The sequence below is a fragment of the Podarcis filfolensis genome (genome assembly GCF_964270895.1).
Source record: "Podarcis filfolensis genome assembly, chromosome: 2".
In the NCBI taxonomy this organism is placed as follows: domain Eukaryota; kingdom Metazoa; phylum Chordata; class Lepidosauria; order Squamata; family Lacertidae; genus Podarcis; species Podarcis filfolensis.
In genome coordinates, this window is record NC_139605.1 from 33,164,822 (window position 1) to 33,189,129 (window position 24,308).

Genomic DNA, 24,308 nt, shown 5'->3' on the forward strand with positions numbered 1-24,308 from the left:
GGTTTGTAAGCCACTATATCGGGTATTTCTAGAATATATGGAGATTGCAGTGATTTAAAGCCAATCAAACAAGAAAAATACACCAAACTTGAGTACTGTCAGTTGTATGTGCTGTTCCCAAATGAATGCACAGAAGTTTGTTACCTTCACAGAATACCCTTTTTTATCACGGCTGCAAACCTACAAATGATGTGTATGTCCATGTTGGCAAGTGGCAAAATGCAGCAGTAAATATTTTCACACTGGTAGAGGGCCTCTTCAAATAACTTCCTCCAGGACGTCAGTTTAAGCCACAGCATTATTTAGCCTGTGTTGATTACGTACAGCAGGCACGACATTTCCCCTTGGTTGTAGCATTTGTACCAATTCCTGTTCAAGATGCCTGCTTTGCTCAGACAAGATTTGGAGGCAGAGTTACAAAGTTCTGACACAGAAGGCAGAGCGGGCAGGCGGGAGGCCCAGGTGAGCTGCGGAGGTTTGGTGAGGTGTGAAGGGAGGGAAGTAAGTGTCTTAGGCAAGGTAGGGTTGATGAGTGAAGCAGACAGGGGCACACAGCTGCTGCTTACACCTATGTAGGTGTTCTGCAAAACAAATGCGCAGTTTCAATTGTGCTGGTAACACTTCCTAATTATACTCAGGATGTCCGGCTGATGTTTACCGTGCCTTTGGACAATAGTGAACTAAATCACCTGTTGAAATCAGTGGGCTTGTGCTACTTTCTTTGGGCATGGCCATAGAGTTAGGTGTGCCCAGAGGATATGTATCTACCAGTGCTTCATAATGTATTTATTTTTCAGTTTATCCCTTAATCTGGGTTGGTATTAAATCTTAAAACCTTTATCACCATGTGCCTGTTTCCTCCATGGAAGACTGTGATGAATGCCTCCTGTTTCACAAAGTATGCTAAATATGTATAGTTTCACCTGTGCACATTTTATCTTAATCCAAGAGATGAGCAGGAAAGGGGGGGAGAGAACCTCAGGAGATTTCCATGCTTTTGTAAAGTAGCAGAGGATGTGCATAGTCAGAAACAACCATGTATTCCTCACAAGTAATTAGTTTTTGGTGAGTGGGTGGACAATGTGCAGATGAAGTCTATGAAAAACGGGGGTAGGTTTGTTGATGGACAGGGTTAATTGGTGGTTATGTACAAATCATCCCCCCAAAATCAAGCAATCAGTCAAGCAATCAGGAATTAATTAAAATGGACAGAGCTATACAATAGATGAGGGGTAGCTCAGGTCTTTTCCAGACAAAAGCATATAGATTGTGGGAAGCTGAATTCATTTTTTTTTAAAAGATATAAACTGTCATGTAAGGAAGCTGTGGAAGTGTGGCACTCATAACACTGCACATCGACGGATAATGGGAAAATGTGTAGGCATCAACTTTGACTCACCTGATTTTTAATAACCAGCAAAATACCAGCAACCTTGAATTCTAGAAGTCAAGTCCTTTAATTATTATTATTATTATTTTCATAATGACTTGTTGTTGTTGTTTAGTCGTTTAGTCGTGTCCGACTCTTCGTGACCCCATGGACCAGAGCACGCCAGGCACTCCTGTCTTCCACTGCCTCCCGCAGTTTGGTCAGACTCATGTTTGTAGCTTCGAGAACACTGTCCAACCATCTCGTCCTCTGTCGTCCCCTTCTCCTTGTGCCCTCCATCTTTCCCAACATCAGGGTCTTTTCCAGGGAGTCTTCTCTTCTCATGAGGTGGCCAAAGTATTGGAGCCTCAGCTTCACGATCTGTCCTTCCAGTGAGCAGACAGGGCTGCTTGCCTTCAGAATGGATAGGTTTGATCTTCTTGCAGTCCATGGGACACTCAAGAGTCTCCTCCAGCACCATAATTCAAAAGCATCAATTCTTCGGCGATCAGCCTTCTTTATGGTCCAGCTCTCACTTCCATACATCACTACTGGGAAAACCATGGCTTTAACTATACAGACCTTTGTTGGCAAGCATAATGGCATAGTTACAGTAAATAAAGGGGTCTTTATTTATAAACAAATTTTAAAAAATCTATTTCTATTCAAAAGAACCTCAAGGCAAATATACCAAACAGGAACCAGATCAATACTGTAGATTAAGAACTGCATGAAAGCCTATTGAAATAGTATGATACTGTTTCAAAATTAACAGTATATAAACAATAAAGGATCCAGGCCTTCTGGGAAGGCCTGATGGAATAAAAAGATATTCAACAGATGCCCAAATGGTTGGCACCTATCTGATATGCACCAAAGGAGTTTCCAGAACGCTAAACTGTTGCCCTGCTCTGTGTCATCATGGAGCAGAGCCCAGTGTTATCGGGCACAACTAGAAGTTGCTCTCCTGATGACTGCACTAGTGTATAGCAAATTCTGGCAATTGCGATTTTTAATTTTATTTTATGTTTATTGCAGAAGAGCTGTAAATAAGAGGAAGAGCCATTTAGGTTCCCCCTCCCTTTTGCTATCGTATTGTTGAAGAGTCAAGGCTATAAAAATGGATGAACTGTTTATACGTGTATTTATCACAAGCTTTATGTTTTTCCGATAGCCTTTGTCATTAATATGTTAATTTAATAAATGCACACTTAGAAACTGTTGTTAAATTTGATTTTACAGTCCGGCATCCTAGCAAAGGGTTTCCTAGACACTGGGGAAACCCCCGGAGAGAGAGTGCAGTGAAGAATGAAAGTCACTACAAAAAGAATAGTAGCATGTAAGCATCAGGCATCCTGGAACAGATTCTGAGATCAGGGAGATGACATTGTCTAAGGTGTTCCAAATATCCATTTAGAAAAAACTCTCTTGTACCCTAAGAATTTGAAAACAAAACCCAGCCTGGAGTTTTTACACACTGAACAAAAGCCATTCTGTCAACGGGAGTCACAGGAAGGAAAACATTGGATCTGCCTTTTCATAATGGCTTTGATTCATACTTTTGTCCCTGAGTGGTGCAGAGGACACACCCATGCAATGAAGCTTTTCTGACTTGCCCTTTCCTCTGCAGCCCCCTCTGCTCTCCCCAAATCTGCTGCTGTTGGGGGGCACTCAAAAATTACTTTAGATATTGGGGGGTGGCGAGCTGCTGTAGTTGGAAAAGGTTGTTAATCTGGTTCCTTACGTGAACAGAGAAGCAATTTAAGATCCAAGCCAGTCATTACACAACTTAAACTACAGTATTTAATGTAAATACAACTCATATACTTCAGAGTCTCCTTGCTTGTGAGTGGACAAACGTTCTGTGTGATCATCTACTGGCTGTGCTTTGAATCATGTTGGTTAGTTAAAATAGGACAGAGTGAGGCACAAAAGTGAGCACTTTCTTGTTTGTGTGCAATAGGAAAGAACGAGTTCCTGATTGCATCTGATAGCTAAAATTGTGAACTGTTCTACCACTTGGAACTTAGCAATATAAGCAACATGAAGCTAGCACAGCACCCATCTTCCTGTCATTCAAGTTTTGGTTCAGCTTTTATAATTAGGATATGTTTCCTTTTTAATGGGTACCAACTGAAGGGGTAGCTCAGGCTTCATTTTGTGTACCTCTCTCAAGATGGTTCTTAGTGCATGGCAGTCCACATCCTATCTTGAGTTGGGAGCAGGTGCAGAAGAATTCAAGAAGCCTGTAGCAGCATTTATCACCTAATCAACTGGCTTCTGGTCACTGCTGCATAGAACATCTTACGAAATTTTTGGCCTGTTTAGATGCTGCTTTGAAAGTCCATAATGTAACAGCACCGAGAGAGCACAATAGTTGAAGGTGGTTCTTCATTGTAAAGTCAACAATTACACAATTACATTTGTCTTGCCATTTTACACTGTGATCTTTAAACAAGGGCATATTTTATTTCCACTGAAAGCAAAACCAAAAAGCAATCTGGTATAGTAGATAATTTGACAGCCCACTATTTGCAAGCACTTATTATTTTTTAAGTTTCTAATATGATTTGGTAATGCTTTGCTAATGACATATACATAGCTAGAGAATGACAGAAAGGAGCAATGTTGCAATTCCCTGGTTGACTTTTGCAGAATGCCAGTATGCAGTAGCTGCACTTTAAGACTTCCAGTTATAAGAACTTGCCGCAGAGAAAGAAACACAAAAGTTGCTGTGCTGACAATACATTAATCTTACATGGTCCAATAAAAGTAATAACACAGAGGCTTTAACATAAGAGGAGCCCTGGCGATCAGACCAAAGATTAATCTTGTCTAGCATCTGCTCTCTCACAGTGGTCACTAAAATCCTCTGATTTGGGACTTCCAAGGAGAAAACTTTCTCACAGAATACAATGATGTACTGGGTATATAAGGGATAAGGTGGTATTCCAAGTAACCTGATCCTGAGCTTTATAGGGCCTTATAAAGCCTTATATTGAACTTGGTCCAGTAGCAGATAAGCAGCCCATGCAAATCTTGCAAAAAAACCCAAAACTGTTATATGCCAATGGTAGTTTGCCCCCCACAAGCACTCTAGCTGCTGAGTTCTGCACTATCTGCAGCTTCTGGACCAACCTCAATGGTAGCCCCACATAGAGCACATTGCAGTAAGGTTCTTCCAGACACTGGAGAATCCTGTGCCTCCAGCAGCAGAGCTGGATCTAAGAGCACCCCCAGATTATGGACCTGTTCTTTCAGTGAAAGTGTGCCCCATCCAGAGCAGGCAACATACTAGTTTCCTGGACCCAAAAACCACTCATCCACAGAACCTCTAACATGTCTGGATTCAAACTCAGTTTATTAGCTCCCATCCAACCCATCACTGTATCTGGACACCAGCCCAGGGCTTGCTCAGCAGCTCCTGATTCAGATATTACAGAGAAAGAGAAATACAGTTTTGTAATGGTTTTCAATTCTACCCTTCAATTTTCTCTTGGATAAATGGGGAAATACTAATGTCCAGTTTATTTTGAGTTCATTATTGGATCTGTTCCTTTCTTTCCTCGAAAACAAGGATGAAGAGAAAGGTAGATAAGCAAAGGCAGTTCCCTATTTCATTTCCTGGGGATCAATTTTGTGGTGTTTGGTCTAAATCCATATTTTCGGAGCCTTTTAGATAAAAGAGTTTTCTTTTATTTATTTCCGGAAATCTGTTAAAGCAGTTCCATACATTGTTTTGTGAGTAATTGTTTCTCTGAATCGGCTTGCATAAACCAACTTGATACAAACAACTGCCATGTGAAATTATACAGTTTCTTTAATTGCTTTAGCCAGAGGCCATTTCAATAGCATCAGCAACAGTACAAATAATTACATTAACAATCATGTTGGCCAGAGTGTTCAAACATCAGAACTCCCGCTCTTTAGCATAATACACCATTATTCAAATAAATTGTCTAATAATTTCACAGATGATCCCCCTGAAGAAAACTCCATTAGCCTCTGCAAACCGAGACCGGATTTCAAATGCAGCCAATGCAAACTATGTTCCTTTTTTGTGTAATTGTTTTCTCCCTAGCCCTTAATGAACATTATGTGTTATAAAACAATATGCAATAATATTTGAAAATATAGACTTCCTCATCCTGGGCTCTAACCAGACAGTTATAGATAGATTTTCAATATCTTAACATAATTTTTGAAGCTGCTTTATTTCCTTTTTTTGATATTTGTATTTTAATTTAGTGTAATCAAAGTGTGAGCAAGTGGCAATCGAAGAGTGGTTTCAGTGACTGGATTTGTGTAGAATGTTGCATGGAGTTGTGATTATGTTGTTTCTTCTGTTTTGAAATGACTTGTTTCTTGCCATTCACAGGCAGGTCCTGTGTGTGTACCTGTACTGAGGATCTCAGTGACCCTCAGGACTTGTGTGCTGATAATGTATTGTATGGATGGTTTTGACTCTTTGTAAAAACAAATTACAAAGCTCTAATTAAGGTTAGGGGTTGGTGGTGTGTACAGGGGAAAAGAGAGAGAGAGGTTATTAGCAGTTGATTATCTTGTTTCTTTAAATTTCTCCCAAAGATGGGTAACTAGCAAAACAATTGCTTTGGAAATAATTTTGTGGCCTAAATCTAACTGAATGATGGCCCACTTCAGTTGTTTGGAACTTGCCATATAGTATCCATTAATATTATCATTTAGTGTCCATATGGGGGAAAATGTTTTTTTATGTTTAATGCTGTATTGTGTTTTTAATATTTGGTTGGGAGCCACCCAGAGTGGCTGGGGAAACCCAGCCGGATGGGTGGGGTATAAATAAATTATTATTATTATTATTATTATTATTATTATTATTATCCCTTGCCAGCTCACTGATCGTGACCATTCCTTCCTTGGGTTCTCCATTAATTTCCGATAATGCAGAGGAAGTGAGGCAACTCAACAGTACCACAAAATGAAAGACACAGCCATTTATATGCAAACATAAATTAGTCCCTGAAAGCTACCATCCAGAGACAACCAGGGGTAAGACAAAGTTTTAGTAGCAGAGAAGTCTTCAACTTCGTATTTGTTCAGTTAGAAACCAGTTCCTGCTGTAATTAAAGAACATAGACATTGGAAAAGACTTTTCAATAAACAATAAGGGATACTTTAAAAAGAATTCAAAGAGCACACTGTTAAGAACATATGAATGACCAACCATTAAAAAAATACATTAGAGGCAGGAAGCTGGATAGGAAGAGGCAGATGGACTTTTGGATGACAGGGCAGTCAAAGGTTTGCTAAAGGAGATTTTGGAGGAGCTGAATGAAATCTTTTGCATCTGTCTTCACAGCAGAGGATGTAGGGCAGATCTACCTGAGCTAACTTCTGCAAGAGGAGAGCCTTAGGAACAAAAATAAATAGAAGTGGCAAAAGACGAAGTTCTAGGTCTCATTGACAAATTAAAAATTGGTAGATCACTGGGTCTGGATGGCATCCACCTGAAAATATTTAAAGAACTGGGTAAATGAGCAGTAAAATGGCAAGCAGACTTCACTGTAAGCAAGTGTAAAAAGATGCACATTGGAGCAAAAACACTGAAATTTCACACATACATGTGAGTGAAGTGGTGGCTGACGAGTAATGAAATGTTGGGGTCTTCCTAGATAACATAGTGAAAATGTCAACGCAGTGTGCAGCAGCTGTGTGAAAAAGATGAATTGCGTGTTCAGGATCATTAGGGAAAAGGTTACAAATAAAACTGCCAGTGCCATTGTACATGTGTGGCCACACTTGGAATACTGTGTACAGCTCCTCCAAAAAGATATTTTAAAGTTGGAAAGGGTTCAGAACAGGGAAATGAAAATGATGAAGGGGCTGGAGCAATTCTCTTAAGAGTAGTTCTCTTAGGCTGCAGCGCTTGAGTATTTTTGGTTTAGAGAAATGTGAGCAAGAGGGGACATGATTTGGGTGTGTAAAATTATGGGGTAGAGAAGGTGGGTGGGGGGTGTGTCTTTCTCTCTCATAATACTAGAACCCTGGACCATTCAATGGCCTTCAGGACAGACGAAAGGAAGTACTTCTTCACAACAGTGCACTGGAATTTGCTCAAACAAGATGGGATACCCACCAACTGGGATAGCTTTAAAAGATGGTTAGATAATACCATGGCAGTTAAGGATATCTGTGGCTACTTGCTAAGATGACTGAGAGGCAACGTGCCTCTTATACCAGTTGCCAGGAATCACAAGTGACAAGAATGCTGTTGCACTTGTGTCTTGTTTGTGGCATCTGGTTGATCACATTCCAGATTTTATCAATCTTTTTTTTCTCATGAAGTCAGCAATGAGTGTTGGGGCCAAGTATTCCTCCCTCCTGTCCTCCTGTCAAGTGAGATTTACATTATGAAGATCACTACTCGCATTGAGCCAGAGTTGTAATTATTATTTATACCATGAGATCCCTAGTAATATGAAACCACTTTTTGGACATTAGAGAGCAGCATCACTTTCCCATTTGATTTTTGCAACAACTCTGCAACGGAGCAGTGTTTTAATCCACTTTGAACCACTGCCTACCGTTATAGGCATGCACTTGCCTTCAAAATCCTTACTTCAAGGTCTGCCTTTACCCATATGAACTGATTTGGACCCTGCAGTCACCATCTGAGGCCCTTCTTTGTGCCCCCTTGCATAAGAGACCTGGAGGGTGGCAACACAAGAACAGGCCTTTTCTGCATTGGATCCCTGTTTGCAGAATGCTATCCCCAGAGAGACTCGCCTGGTGCCTTCATTACATATCTTTAGGCGATAGACAAGAACGTTTCAGGCCTTTAGCTGATTAAATGTTCTATGTCCCTTGAAATGTGTTTGTGGGAGATGTCTTGTTTTTGTTTTATTATGCATTTTGTGTTCTCGTTTTGTATTTTTATGTTATGAACCACCCTGTGATCTTCAAATGAAAGATGGTATACAAATAAAAAAAACAACAACATAATGCAGTCTGCCACAGATCAGCATCATCCTGAGCAGAAGTTTTCCATTGGTGCCATATCTGTCATGCAGTATATTTGTGAAACCTGGCCTCCTTCCTATAGACTCATTGCTAAATGAGAGTTGGCTAGGTAAACTGGCATCTAGATTTTTATTTCAGACTACAGACCAGAGACTTAATACATTAAAAGGCCAAAAGTGCACTTATAAAAGTACTCAAAAGTCCAGCGTAGAGTTCAGTTCTTTTTTCTTTCTTTTCCTCTCTCTCACGATTTCTGACTTACTCTCCTCCTTCTAAACTGCTTTTGCACTCCAGTCTGAACTGCAGTTCACCTGAGTGCAAAAATTAAAATGGAGCACGGCATGTGAAAGCAATTGCAATTTACTGTGTTAAAACTGAAACAGACTTTCATTAATAGATATGTACAATCAATCACTTCTAGCCATTGTTTAGAGAGAGAGAGAGAGAGAAAACTAGTATGCACATTATTCATAAAGAACATTTTCCCAGTTAAAAGAAAATTACATTTTCCTTCTGTAAGAGATCACCTATTTTAAGAAACAAAAGGAGCCACGCATTCAGAGTGGGCCCATTTTTGTGGAACTCCCTTTCAGTTCAGGACAGATAGGCTCCCTCCCTGCTGAACTTCCGGTACTTACGGAGTACTTTTTTTTATTCCAGCAGGCTTAGTTTTAACTCGTTTGGGTCTCCTGTACACTGCTTAGAGAAGACTTTGATTAAGTGGTATTCAGATTATTGACATAAAAATAATTAAATGCTTAATAATTGCTATTCTGTACAGAAATGTACAGTTGCACAATATGTGATATGCAGTTGATAGGATATAAATATTAACACCAGAATCGATTTGAATTTGCGGCTTATCCTGAACCTTGCTGTGCTTTATATGTTTTACTATAGGCTTTGTATAAGATAAGTCTCCATAAACAGATATAGCCAGAGCAGTTTTAAGCACATAATTGAGAACAATCATTCTCCTTGCTGAATAGAAGTTATATTCATGGAATCAATTACTGTAAACTAGTGAATGATATCTGAAAGGAAGAAAAATACTTTGTGGATTAACAGAGTTATTAGGAGTCATCTAGCGCCCAACATCTATAGAAGCTTCCCATTCATATTTATGAGATGAATTTATCTGCATGTACAGTGGGGAGTGGCTGAATATGGAACCCTTGAGAATTGGCTTAGATGATGAGAGGGAGAGAGAGAGAGAGAGAGAGCGCACTGAATTCGCAAAATGATGCTGATTTCCTTTTTGGGTAGAAACAAAATAGCCAGTTTAAGTCTACCACAAATATTGTATACATGCAACGTGCATAGAGTGTGCATCACATCTGGACAAATATTGAATCCTGAGACAGTGCCTTGGAGGGACTTTGGTCTTGCTAGAAATGAAGAGGGATCTGTAAAAAGTTACACAAGTTTGATGATCCAGACATCAAAATGCTGCAGACAGTTGTTTGCTCAAAGCAATAGTAATTTCTTGCAGTTTACTGTACAGAGAATCACACCCACGTGGGATGTTGTTGGGAAGTCACAGCAAGCAGCAAAGTGGGGAGAAAGCAGAGGAAGAATCAGATGTGATTGACAGGTCAGGCATGTATTCAGAGCAAATGATTTCACCCAGAAAATGAATCCTCCCCAAAATCAGCTTTGAAGGTGCCTAGCACAAACCCCACTAGGCTTATTTGCCTGCAGTTTGGTAGGTTCTTTACCCAGGGGGCACATCTCTCATGTCTGAAGTTTTCAGACCAATTGCCCACAAAATGTATGGGGAGGTCAAGTGATTCCTTTTTTTTTAACCAACACAAAACTGCAATGGGAGAACCACTCCAGCTGAAATTTTGCGGGATTCATTCCCTCTGAAGATGTGAGTGGCTGCAAAATCTATCCATTTCTACCTAAAAATAAAGAAGTTATAGATAATATCATTCACATTTAAAGGTCCTTGGCATAAACAGGGTCCTGGACCTATTTGCCTGTAATTGGGCTGGCTTTATCCACTGTGGAGGAATACTACTCCTGTAAATGTTATCTACTCCTGACAAAGTTATTGCCGTCTTTTGATTTCCCGGAATGAATAGGCAGGGAAATGGAGATATGGACCCTAAGCTGAATTGGGCAACCTATGAAGCACTAGGACCAAGGCAGACTGTTTTCTAATGCTCTGAATTGGGTTGGAAGGAAATCTTGTCAGTGGGCATCCCTCATTTGTACAGTATTTATTAACTGTGTGTGTGTTCGTGGATTGGAAATACATAACTATGGACTAGTAGAGGGATGGGCAAACTCTGGCCCTCCAGATGTTGTCAGACTGCAACTCGCATCACCCCTGACTACTGGCTTTGCTGGCTGGGATGGTGAAGAGTTAAAGTCCCGCAACAGCTGGAGGACCAGAGGTTCCTTTATCCATGGTCCAGTAGCTCCATAGAAACTTCCATGTTGTTATATATCTGATGCATCTCCATAAGTTAACATCTGGCCGCTCAAGCAAGCACAACATTAGCACAGGAAGCTGCTCCTAGTAAGTCAGACCATTGGTCCATATAGTTCAGCACTGTCTGCACTGACTGGCAGTGGCCCTTCAGGGTTTCAGGCAGGGTTCTCTCCCAGCCCTACCTGGAGATGCTGGGAGTTGAACATGGGAACTTCAGCATGCAAGGCAGATGCTCTGTTGTTACTGAATTACAACCCCTTTCCCCAATCATGTCACTGGAGACTACTCAAAATTGTCATCCTATGCAGTTAGAAGCAGTTCAGTTTACATGAGTAAACAAAGTCAAGAGGGACCAGAATCGGTGTGGGGAGAGACACCAGTGAAATACCATTGTTGGCGAAATATTTTACGACATTGAACTCCAATCCAAATGTTGTCTGTTCTGTTTATGATTAAGAGCAAACCACTGAATATTTGAATGGCAATTTTGAACATTTGTAATAGTCAGGCATTTTTAGAAGTTCATTAAATCAATATTGGCTGCATATAGAAAAGCTCTAATGATAGTGTACTGAAAATAAAGTCTCCAGAAGACAGAAGGCTTTAATTTAGGAAATACATGGCATGCATTTCATATCTGTTTGTTTCTTTTCAGATGTATCCCAATATATTGAAGAACATAGCTTCCGTAGAGTGAAAGAACGAGGCTTGGAGAAGAGACATTGCATCGCTAACTGTTCACAAGAAAATAACAAGAACATCTTCCATCTTTTGAATGCCTAAGCATTTGATCTACTAGTACTTGCAAGTAGTAAACCAGAAGAACCTACTAGGAAACCGCTATGGCTGGGATTAATTTTACATTAAGGGTTTGCCATTTGGTTCTGGGATTACTTGTAAATCAATTTAGTGCATCTTCCATACCGAATAATGAATGTCCACAATTGTGTGTCTGTGAAATAAGGCCGTGGTTTACACCCCAGTCGACCTATAGAGAAGCTACAACAGTTGACTGCAATGATCTTCGTTTAACAAAAATCCCCAGTAATCTTTCCAGTGATACTCAAGTTCTTCTCTTGCAAAGCAACAACATTGCCAAGACCACTGATGAGCTCCAACAGCTTTTCAATTTAACAGAACTGGATTTTTCACAGAATAATTTTACTAGTATAAAAGATGTGGGGCTGTCAAATCTTACTCAGCTCACTACTTTACATCTGGAGGAGAATCAGATCACGGAGATGACAGATTACTGCTTACAGGATCTGTGCAATCTTCAGGAACTTTATATAAACCATAACCAAATCAGTACCATTTCTGCAAATGCATTCTCAGGCTTGAAGAACCTTTTAAGACTTCATCTTAATTCCAACAAATTAAAAGTTATTGACAGTCGCTGGTTTGATTCTACACCCAACTTGGAAATTCTGATGATTGGGGAAAATCCTGTGATTGGGATATTGGATATGAATTTCAAGCCACTCTCAAATTTAAGAAGTCTGGTTCTGGCTGGTATGTACCTGACTGACATCCCTGGAAATGCTCTAGTAGGCTTGGATAGTCTTGAAAGTCTCTCCTTTTATGACAACAGATTAGTTAAAGTTCCTCAGCTTGCACTTGAGAAAGTTCCAAATTTAAAATTTTTGGATCTTAACAAAAACCCAATCCACAAAATCCAAGAAGGAGACTTCAAAAACATGCTTCGGTTGAAAGAACTTGGAATCAACAATATGGGAGAGCTGGTCTCTGTTGACAGGTATGCACTAGACAATCTTCCTGAACTTACCAAGCTTGAAGCAACGAACAACCCAAAGTTATCTTATATACATCGTTTAGCATTTCGGGATGTTCCTGCTCTGGAAAGCCTGATGCTTAACAATAATGCCTTGAATGCAGTCTACCAAAAAACAGTGGAATCCCTGCCAAACTTGCGTGAGATCAGCATTCACAGTAATCCCCTCAGGTGTGACTGTGTCATCCACTGGATAAACTCAAACAAGACTAATATCCGTTTCATGGAGCCCTTATCAATGTTCTGTGCTATGCCACCAGAATACAGAGGGCAGCAAGTCAAGGAGGTGTTAATACAGGATTCCAGTGAGCAATGTCTTCCAATGATTTCTCATGACACATTTCCAAATCATTTGAATTTGGACATTGGCATGACTGTCTTCTTGGATTGTCGGGCTATGGCAGAGCCAGAACCTGAAATTTATTGGGTAACTCCACTTGGGAATAAAATAACTGCTGAAACCCTTTCGGACAAATACAAGCTTAGCAGTGAAGGGACTCTGGAAATATCAAATATTCAGACGGAGGATTCAGGAAGGTACACATGTGTGGCTCAAAACATAGAAGGAGCAGATACAAGAGTAGCTACAATTAGAGTGAATGGAACACTGCTGGACGGTACTCAAGTTCTGAAAATATATGTCAAACAAGCAGAATCTCACTCAATCTTGGTGTCTTGGAAGGTTAACTCTAACGTAATGACATCCAACTTGAAATGGTCATCCGCTACAATGAAGATTGATAATCCTCACATTACCTATACTGCTAGGGTCCCGGTGGATGTGCATGAATACAACCTCACACACTTGCAACCTTCCACAGATTACGAAGTCTGTCTCACTGTATCTAACATCCATCAGCAAACTCAAAAGTCCTGTGTTAACGTTACAACAAAAAATGCAGCGTTTTCCCTTGAGATTACTGACCAAGAAACAAGCACAGCTCTGGCTGCAGTCATGGGATCCATGTTTGCTGTTATTAGTCTTGCCTCTGTTTCTGTCTATGTTGCTAAGAGGTTTAAGAGGAAAAACTACCACCATTCACTGAAAAAATATATGCAAAAGACCTCCTCCATCCCTCTGAATGAACTCTATCCTCCACTTATTAACCTCTGGGAAGGTGACAGTGAAAAAGACAAGGAGGGCACTGCAGAAACCAAGCCAACTCAAGTGGACACGTCCAGAAGCTATTATATGTGGTAACTCAGATGGTATTTTGCTTCTGGTAGTAAGGAGCACAAAGACTTTTTTGCTTTATTCTGCAAAAGTGACAAGTTTGAAGACTTTTGTATTTTTTTGACTTTGCTGGTTTTGTGGCAGAGTGGTGAGGACAGGTGGATATTTCAAAATGTTTTTAGTATAGCGTATCGCAATTGTTTTGACACACACAAATGGCAGCTTCACTTAGCTTCCAATTTTTTTTAGTTCTGCTTAATTTAACAATGCTGTTCTAACGATTGCGGGGTGGGGAATGGAAGGCTGGGATTGCCCTTTGATTTACAAGTCGCATGACCCCTTTCTTCTGAAGCCATCAACAGAAAGTACAGTGTCCTGCAAAATCTTAACTCGACCAACTTGAAAATACATTAAACCAGCTTTGTCATAATCTGGTCTAAGGACTCTTTTACTTGAGATAAAATGACAAGATTTTGAACAATGTTAGTTGGCTGTACTGTAATGTTGTATCAACTGATTTGAATGTTTTTTGACTATGAACAACAGGTTTTTTTTTCTTTTTTTATAGCTGAAGAGACTTAGGTAAAGCTAACAAAGCAATTAAGTGTGTACACTTTTTCAATGTAACAAACTAAATGTTAATTGCTCTTTTATTATATTTAGTAGAAACTTTTAAAGAAAACTTAATTTTTTTCTGTGTAATCCACCAACACCTGGCATAGAATGAAGACAGAAGTATAATAAATTATAGTTTTTGTTCTGTTTATTTTTTTTAGAACAATCGCAATAATGTATCTTTTTAGTTGCATCACCAGCTTTAATGGGTGATTATGTTTTGACATAAAATATATCCAATCTTATATAAAATTGTGGGTCTCTGGGTCAAATTAGATTTCATTTTTTTCCTAAAAAATCTATTTTATCAAATGTGAGTTTTAGTCACAGTTGGTTTATATATTAAACAAACAAAAAACAACCAAACCAACAATCTATGGATGGGTATTTCATTGGAAGAAAAAAACTTTGTATGTTGAATGCACAACTTGTTATGTTACAGTCACATCAAAAGCATGTGTAGTGTTTTTCTTTCTGTAGTGTATGAACTACATTCCAACTGGAACAAATGGTATCTTTCATTCTCTTAAGGAAGTCAAGCTATCGCGGGTTGCTTAATGCCCATGAAGCTCAATGGGACAGACTACTAAGTAAATGGGCTTAGGATTGCTCTGTAGGACAATACAACATGTATACATTTAGGTGTGATCCAAATTTTCCTCCATTGCTCTCCTGCGGTAACACAAGTTATTCTTCTCCTAAAATGTTGATATACCAGTAACTCTGCGCTAAAGGGAAGCTTTAGCTAGAAGCTTGTATTTTGCTCTTACATAAAGAGTTATTTCTGATGTGAGCGAGAAACCAGAGGTTATGTGCAACATTGATGTGATATATCAAGATATTCAGCAGATGCTGCTGAAAGCTTTTCCCCTTTTTCTGTCTCTCCTATTCCAGTTACATGAAAACATGATTTGAAGGCACAAAATCCCAAAGAATTAGGGCTTTGAACATTTTAGGCAGCTTGTCAAAGAGAGAGATTAAGAGTGCAGGTGCAACTGCCTTTGCAACAAAAGGAAATTAGTTCAATAGATATAGTGTGCTTTCATATATTGAGAGTGAAACAGTAGGTGTGATTTTAAACACCAAAAGCTCTTAATTCTTGCCTACCCCCCTCGTACTGTTGTCAGTACTATGCATAAAACTTATGTGCAAGACCACCGCTGCCATACCCTCATACCCCTCTTAAGGTCTAACTATTTACACATATTAAATATATTTTAAAAATATAAAAAATTGTCCAGTAGCACCTTAGAGACCAAGTTTGTTCCTGGTATAAGCTTTTGTGTGCATGCACACTTCTTCAGATACACGAAAGCTTATACCAAGAACAAACTTAGTTGGTCTCTAAGGTCCTACCGGACAATTTTTATATATATGTCAACTGCATCAGACGAACATGGCTACCTACCTGAATCTATTCACCCATATATACAGGGTGAGTCTTTTAAAAGAGACACTGTGGAACATGTGTACTCTGTATCCACGGGGCCTCTTTTAAAGGACTAAACCTGTACAACCTGAGCCTACAATGGAGGGGTTCATGGCATTAACACTCCAAGAAAGTCTTGCTTCAGCCATGGGTGTAGCCTTGGATCCAAACAGACATGAAACATCATGCTCTGCCTACTGCTTTTCATTTCCCTGTCACATAACTCCTTCCTAACCTAAGATTCCAACTCGGATTGCTTCTGACTCTCTAAACTCTGGCTTTATCCACCCATTTGCCATCTCTCACGAGCTCTTTGATGCTTTGTCTTTTTAATGGCTCATCAACCAGGAGGCTAGCTTGGTTTAATTAGCTGTTAACACTTGCTGAATTGAGGGATTGAAGTAGTCTATCACTCTATTTAACAGCCCAAGGCTTGATTGGATTCTAACACTTTGCTGGATCCAGAGATTATAGTGGTCTGGCCTTTTCCCAGAATTAGAAGCCTTGAATTCTAACACTTACTATTTCCAGGGATTTAGAAGTGTCTTAAAACACATGGATCTGGTCCCAGTTTTAACACCACAAATTCATAACAGTACTAAACTGTGTGGCCATTCAATGAAACTCAATGATGGAAGATTTGAGGCAGACAAAAGAAAGTACTTCTTCACATAGTTGAACTATGAAATCCACTCCCACATGCTGTAGTGGTGGTGATCTACTTGGATGGCTTTAGAAGAGGATTAGATAAATCCAGATGGCTACCAACCCTGCTGATTATGTTCTACCTTCACTGTTGGAGGGAGTGTGCTCCTGAATACCAATGGCTGGAAACTGCAGGAGTGGGATAGTGCTGTTGCTTTGGGGCTTCCCATAGGCATCTGAGTGGCTACCGTGAGAATATCATGCTGAATTAGATGGGCCATTGGCTTGTGCAAGTTGGCTCTTATGTTCTCATGTCTCAACCATGTGGATTAATAATTACAAGAGAGTGCCTTTAAGCTAGGGCTGCCATACGTCTGGATTTTTACAGACATTACCAGGATTTCAAAGGTGGAATTGACGTCCGGGGGGAATATCCGAAAGGCGGTGCTTTTTTATTATTATTAGTAAATTTTATTAGTATTTTCCACACAACTACAAAAATAAAATGAAAAATAAGAATACACAAAACACAAAAACAAGCATATGAAAAACAAATCCAAATCTTACAAATTAATAATATTAACACTAAAAAGGAAAACAAACATTGACTTCCACCAACCCCACAGCATCTCATTTACCTCTCATTGTATCTTCCTGTTTTCCTTATCTCTATCCTAGCAACTAGATATAAATCCCTCTTTCTTATCCTTTCACTTCACAAGGTTATTCCAGACTTAGCCAGATTTCTGTCCTCGAACCTTGGCTTTTAAGGTATTCGTTTAGGCACTCCCATTCCTTTTTCACTTCACTTTTTGGTTTTTGTCTTATTATATCTCAGTTTGGCTAATTCTAAATATTCTGAAAGCTTACATAACCATTCACCCCAGTGGGTAACTGATTCCCTTTCCAGTACTTAGTCACCAGGATTCTTGTTGCAGACGTGACATATAAGAAAAATTTAGTTTTGTCTTTTGGAATATTGTTTAAAATTCCTAAAAGGAATGCCTCTGGCCTTTTACTATATGATATTCTTAGTATTTTCTTTTATTTCTTTGTGAATCATGCTCCAAAATTTCCCAGTTTCGGGGCATGTCCACCACATATGGTAGAAGGTTCCTTTTTGTTTCTTACATCCCCAGCACTTATTAGTATATGTTTTATTCATTTTTGCCAGCCTTTCTGGCGCCAGGTACCACCTATGATGCATTTTCATATAGTTCTCTCTTGTTAGGTAACATGCTGTGAAATTTATATTTTTTGTCCACAGTCTTTCCCATTCATTATATTCAATTGAGTGGCCCAGATCTTGTTCCCATTTTTTAATAGTGTCACCTTTTTCCTCCTTTTCTATTTTCCCATTTTGTAACAATTTACATATTTTTGACAGTCTGTTGGTTGTTGTATTTGATTTCCTTTTCCCATACCAAGATTTTTTTATCAAACCCCTTAAGTTTATTATCCTTCTCAAATATTGTTTTAATTGGAAATATTCTAACCAATTCACCCCCCCACCCTTTTAATTCTTCAAACTTCTTCACTGTCGGGCAATCCTATATCTCTTCTACGAGTTCCCTATATGTTAGCCAACTGTATTTCATATGAACTGTATGCATGGCTGATGACTCTATAGGCGATAGCCACCAGGGAGTTTTGGCTGTTACTATTGTTTTATTTCTTTCCCAAACTTCGAATAGGGCCTTTCTCACCAAATGATTAGTAAAGCCTCTATGTGTTTTATTTTATCATGACCCAGGTAGCCATGCCTCCCGAAAACTTTGTCCCAGTCCTCCAGGTCTAGGATTTCCGTATCTGTCAGTAACATCCAATCTTTCAGCCATGTCATGCATGCAGCCTCAAAATACATCTTGAGGTCTGGGACCGTGAATCCGCCCCTTTCTCTGGGCTCCATCAGTACTTTGAACCTTACTCTTAGATTCTTACCCTGCCAAATAAAATTAGAAAGATCCTTTTACCAGCCTTTAAAACATTTTGTCCCAATACTTATTGGGATTGCCTGGAAAAGAAAGAGCATTTTTGGGAGAATTGACATTTTTATCAAGGATATCCTACCCCATAAAGACAAGTTCAATTTATCCCATTTATTTAAATATCCTTTTATTTCCTTCCACTTCTTCACATAATTATCCTTGTACAAATTGGCATTTTTATTTGTAATCCAGATCCCCAAATACTTAGCTTTCATGGTGATTTTATGGCCTGTTACCCTTTCCAATTCTTCCTATTCCTTTACCCCAATGTTTTTCGTTAATAATTTAGATTTTTCTTTATTTAACTTGAAGCCCGATACTCCTCCGTACTCAGTCATTTTCTTTAAGGCTTCTTGTATACATTCATCTGGATTTTTTGTAGTAATAATTACATCATCCACAAATGCTTTAACTTTATATAGTCTGTTACCTAGACTAATCCCTTTAATTTTTAAGTCCTTTCTTATCACTATTAGGAGTGTTTCCAGTGTCACAATGAACAAAAGTGGGGATAGAGGACATCCTTGTCTGGTGCCTCTTTCAATTTGGAATTCTTCAGTTATTTCATTGTTAATTATTAACTTAGCTTTCTGGTTTTCATAAATCGCTTTAATACCATTCAAAATTTTGTTCCCAAGTTTCAAACTTTCCACAGTGTGAACCAGAAAGTTCCAGGCCACACTGTCAAAGGCTTTGTCTGCATCCACCAATAACGAAGGCGGTGCTTTTAGGCAAGTAAATTGAAAAAATGCATTTTGGGGTGGTTTTTTGGCTCAACAACTTTGGGGGTGTCCTGGTTTTTACTTTGTGAAATATGGCAACCCTACTTTAAGCATATGTAGAATAACCTGCCTTGCTTCTAAAGGCTTTGATAACCCCCCCCCCCCAAAAAAAAACCCCAAGCATAGCTCTGAAACTCCTAGTTTGGCAGCTCAGCAGGACAGCACAAGGCACAAAAAGATTCTCGTTAATGACTTATTTATATTTTGTTTTGGATTGTTTCCCTTCTAATCCTTCAACAACTTCCTTCCTCTTTTTGCAAGAGCTCTCCCTTGGAGACCAGGGCAACTGATGATTATGTCAGTATGATTCAGATCAAGCACAAGCAACTCAGCAAGTGGAATTTTAATTTCAACCTTCACTATAATCTATCTTGCTGACTTCTTTTTCTGCCATGAGTAAATGAAAGCTATCTCCCTTAATGCCACTCTAGTTTTTCCTGTGCAATGTAATTTGACGCACTGAAGAAGATGAGGCCCAATGCAATTTTGTTCACTTATTGTGATGCCCAATTAAAAGCCTGGCTTTCCTTCCCATCTGTAAAAGTAATGAACTTCAACACACGGCTATCGAAACTGGCGGTTGAATGCTGAGCAGAAAAGCAGCTGTAGAAGTAACTTTTGAAGATTGAGGCTGCTTCATATAGAACAGCCACCATATGGAGGGGTGTGCAACTGTGTGTGTACAAGAGATAATGCAATAAACCACTTTCTGTTACTGCCTAAATCTGCCACCTTCTTGTTCACTACCCAATAAGCAAAGCTACAGTCTCATTGCAAAAATAGCATTAACTGTATGTTGGCGAGGCCTTTCATGCTCATCTGATGTACAGTCAAAATCATTTTCAGATTACCTAGTCTCATTGCTGATCAGGTGAGGAGAGAACAGGACTGTGCTTACTGACCACATGGTAAACCTTCACGTGTTCCGTTTACACAGAGTGACAGTAGTGTCTGGCTTTTTGCAGTACTGTAGTCTGTGCTGGGGACGCAGGTGGCGCTGTGGGTTAAACCACAGAGCCTAGGACTTGCTGATCAGAAGGTCGCCGGTTCGAATCCACGTGATGGGGTGAGCTCCCGTTGCTCAGTCCCAGCTCCTGCCAACCTAGCAGTTCGAAAGCACATCAAAGTGCAAGTAGATAAATAGGTACCTTTCCGGCGGGAAGGTAAACGGCGTTTCCGTGAGCTGCTCTGGTTCACCAGAAGTGGCTTAGTCATGCTGGCCACATGACCCGGAAGCTGTCTGCAGGCAAACACCGGCTCCCTCGGCCCTATAGAGCGAGATGAACGCCGCAACCCCAGAGTCGGTCACGACTAGACCTAATGGTCAGGGGTACCTTTACCTTTACCTTTAGTCTGTGCTGAGAAAACTAACAGAGCTTGTAGCCTTGTGGGCTACACTTTCCTCTGAACATATACATGGGCACAAGCCTGATTCAGCCCTTCATCTATATGAAAGCGCTAGAGCAGAGATGGGAAGATGTTTTCAGGTAGAGGACCACGTTATCCGGTGGGTAGGCAAGTGACGAAAGTGGAGCAATGTTACCTTTGTACCGCAAGTTACATTCCAGCTGTGCAAACATCAGATCTCCATCCGGGCAAACAAGAAGCATTTTCACAGTTCAAGGATGCATTCTGACCAGGCAAAATCACTCAGGGACAGTGTGGAGCAGAGCCACTGAGAAGTGTGGGCTAAGGCAGGTGTACTGAACCTTTGGCTCACCAGATGTTTCTGAACTAGAGTTCACCATTGGCCATACTTGCTGGGGTTGGTGAGAGTTGTAGTTCAGCAACATCCATGTAATTAGGTGCCTTTTAACCCACAGTTGTGAACATTTTGCCATTTGATGACAGCTTCCACATAGAGCAAGAAAAAGCTGACTTCTACATGTGGTGGTGTACCATGGTCCATCATCTAACTGTATTTGAAGTTGATGTTTCCTACAAGTTTAGCTGTCCTGTCCTAGAATTCAGTTGATTTTTGGCAGCTTCCTGCATTAAGTTAGATTCTTGGTAAAAAATAATAATATGTGGATATTTTTGTGATAGTCACAGAAAGAGCCCATATAATCCACAATGTTCCTATATGTCCCTCCTCAGCCCTCCATTGTTAACTACTCCAAATTTTTCTTTCCACAATGGCTTTGCAACACTATTATCTGCCTAACTTTATTTTTCTTTTCCTAACAGGACAGTTCACATAACTAATTTTGCGCGTAGCTTGCATGCTTTCACCGTCCATCATGCTGCTCAGTTCCTCTGGCAAGTGGATTGCCTATTCTGTCATGAGTGTATTATTATTTTTCAATTTTGCAGCCCATCATTCCAAACGAGTGGTGACATGACAAACTGATTTGCACTCCTTGCCAATTATTCCCATGATGCATTATAAGTGTGCGATCTGGGCAAGTAAAGAGAATGGGAAGCATCTGGCTACACATCTGATCACGTGACCTGGCCCTGATCCAAGGGTACATATATTTATAGACAAATCTTTCCTCTTTCTTGCTTTTCCTGTTAATTTTAACTTGAAATGGTGCCGTTCCATCTACCAAGTTTCTTGTGTACCGTGCAGTCAGTATCGACAACAGTACTTAGATTAATCCACCTATAAAGAATATATCATTTAACCAGTATTGAGCTGTCCAAAGAGCTGATGTTGATTCTGAGAGATGAGGGAGATGGAACGTAAAGAGCGCTCCAGGCAGCTGTTAATAAAATTAGAGCACGGTGAATAATGCTAATTCTGCTCAATAAATAACACTGCCAATACCAGTGGTAATAATGTGAGTGTTAAAAAATTGAAAACTGGCATTCTTCTTTACTTGTGTTCGGGTTGCCGACCAACTTCCCCCATTTAAATGACTATTTCTCAAGAGCTCAAATCCCTTCCCGTCTTTATAGCCTAATGCTCCAGCCTATAACTTAAGAGCATTAAAAGTCTGCACTTCGATAGCCCTTCATTTTACACCCCGAGCTGCAGTTTACTCTGCAGCGCAGCACTGGTCATATTTTCAGTAGCTTCCGATGCAATCTGAGGCACTCCTCAAGGGAAGCCATAACTTTATTGGAAAGCAACGTTTAATTTCCGCTAACAACTCAGGGAAGATAAAGCAGACTTCGGTCAGTACTGCCCTCAGCTATACATTGTTGGAATGGAGATAACAGATATTACCCACACAGGTTCGTGTACCATATGCCTAGAGAAAGGCCAATGTGTATGGAAAACGGAAGTACGATATAGAAGCAAAAGAGAATTAAATTTGTTGTCAGAAATGTAAATTTTATCAGCACCAGATCCATATCCTCTATCATTTCACAGATAACAATAGAGGCATTGGATGTGTTTTTAGAAACCCCTATTCTTACATCCATAATTGCTTTAATCCATGTCCCAACTAACACATTTTGCTGGGCCTGCTGTGTCATATGTTGCAGCCTTTTGACCTGAAATGGCCTGGCCTGGCCTGGCTTCTGACGCAGGATGTGTTGATAAATTGGCCCAAACCATTTACAGTGGTACCTCAGGTTATATACGCTTCAGGTTACAGACTCAGCTAACCCAGAAATAGTGCTTCAGGTTAAGAACTTTGCTTCAGGATGAGAACAGAAATCGTGCTGCAGCGGCGCGGCGGCAGCAGGAGGCCCCATTAGCTAAAGTGGTGCTTCAGGTTAAGAACAGTTTCAGGTTAAGTACGGACCTCCGCAACGAATTAAGTACTTAACCTGAGGTACCACTGTACTGAACAAACCCTGCATGCTTAACCTCTGAGTCGATCTAACTGGAGGAACGGGCTGAAATCTGCAGTATTCAGGTGTGAATGCATTGATATTTTGTTTTTAAAAACATCCTCAACTTCCCCCCCCCCCAAAACAAAAATTGATTGTTTTACCATGGACAGACCATATCCTTAGAACAAGCATGGGAAACTTACCCTCCATATGTTGCAAGACTTCAACTCCCATCTGTCCCAGCCAGCATGGCCACCATGGATGATGGGAGTTGCAAATGGCAACTTCTGAAGGGCCACAGGTTCCCCATACCTGTTCTAAGGATGACGCCTTTTTATGGACACTCCTCTATCTGGGCAAGCTGGAGGCATTCATCACAGTTCAAGAACACATTCCAGCCAGGCCAAAGAATCTGAAGAGCATGTGAAGCAGGGCCAGTAGGCTAGGGAGAAATGTGACCAGAGGAGAGTCTGAGGGCTGGAAAAAGAGGCTGGAAGGGTTCTCTATAGGGTAAAAACAAATGTACAGTGGTACCTCAGGTTACGTACGCTTCAGGTTACAGATTCTGCTAACCCAGAAATAGTGCTTCAGGTTAAGAACTTTGCTTCAGGATGAGAACAGAAATCGTGCTCCGGCGGCGCGGCGGCAGCAGGAGGCCCCATTAGTTAAAGTGGTGCTTCAGGTTAAGAACAATTTCAGGTTAAGAACGGACCTCTGGAACGAATTAAGTACTTAACCTGAGGTACCACTGTAATGTAAAGGTCTAATAGCTACTGCATTCTTCAGCCATTCTGCAAACCTTCCTTCACAACTGAACTCAGACCACCATACCAGCAAGCTTCGCACTGGCTCATACCATCATTTCCACCAAATTATCCTCATCTTGAATGGAAAGTCTGGAAATTATTTGCTAAATTCCAGATCACATTTTAAATCTGACGATATCTTCTTTCTCCCTTGAGCTTAATTGTCCATGGCCCCAGAGGTGCATAGGTGGGATTTTTCTCTCAAACTGAACCACTTAAAACCATTGCCTACTTTTGTTTTGGAGGCGCAAATATGCTCAAGGTTCGAAGCCCTGCAAGAAATAGTTTTTCAAAGAACAAAAGACAAGATTTCTAAGTCATCACTTCACAAGAAATGATTTTCCTCATTTCCTTTCCCTTTAATATCCTAGGGGGAAGAAAATAGATCAAAAGAAATAATTAATCATAATCTCTTTTTTCCAAATATTTTGGGCCACCTTTCCAATTGTTCATAACTTCTCTTCTGTGAGAAAAAGCAATAATTGCCAGAAGTTCGAGACTGAATAAGCCGTTAACAATTAACTCAGAAGATAAATC

General features: G+C 40.1%; 1 protein-coding gene across 1 annotated transcript in view; it reads left to right on the forward strand.

Moving 5' to 3' along the window:
* The window catches only part of LRRN1 (leucine rich repeat neuronal 1), a 28,179-nt gene extending 13,624 nt beyond the window's left edge, over nt 1-14,555 (forward strand). The window contains exon 2 of the mRNA XM_083599082.1: nt 11,467-14,555. Within this exon, the coding sequence (XP_083455208.1) occupies nt 11,654-13,804 (2,151 nt within the window). The 5' untranslated portion in view covers nt 11,467-11,653 and the 3' untranslated portion in view covers nt 13,805-14,555. The remainder of the gene's footprint in view (nt 1-11,466) is intronic.
* Nucleotides 14,556-24,308: the final 9,753 nt, after the last annotated feature.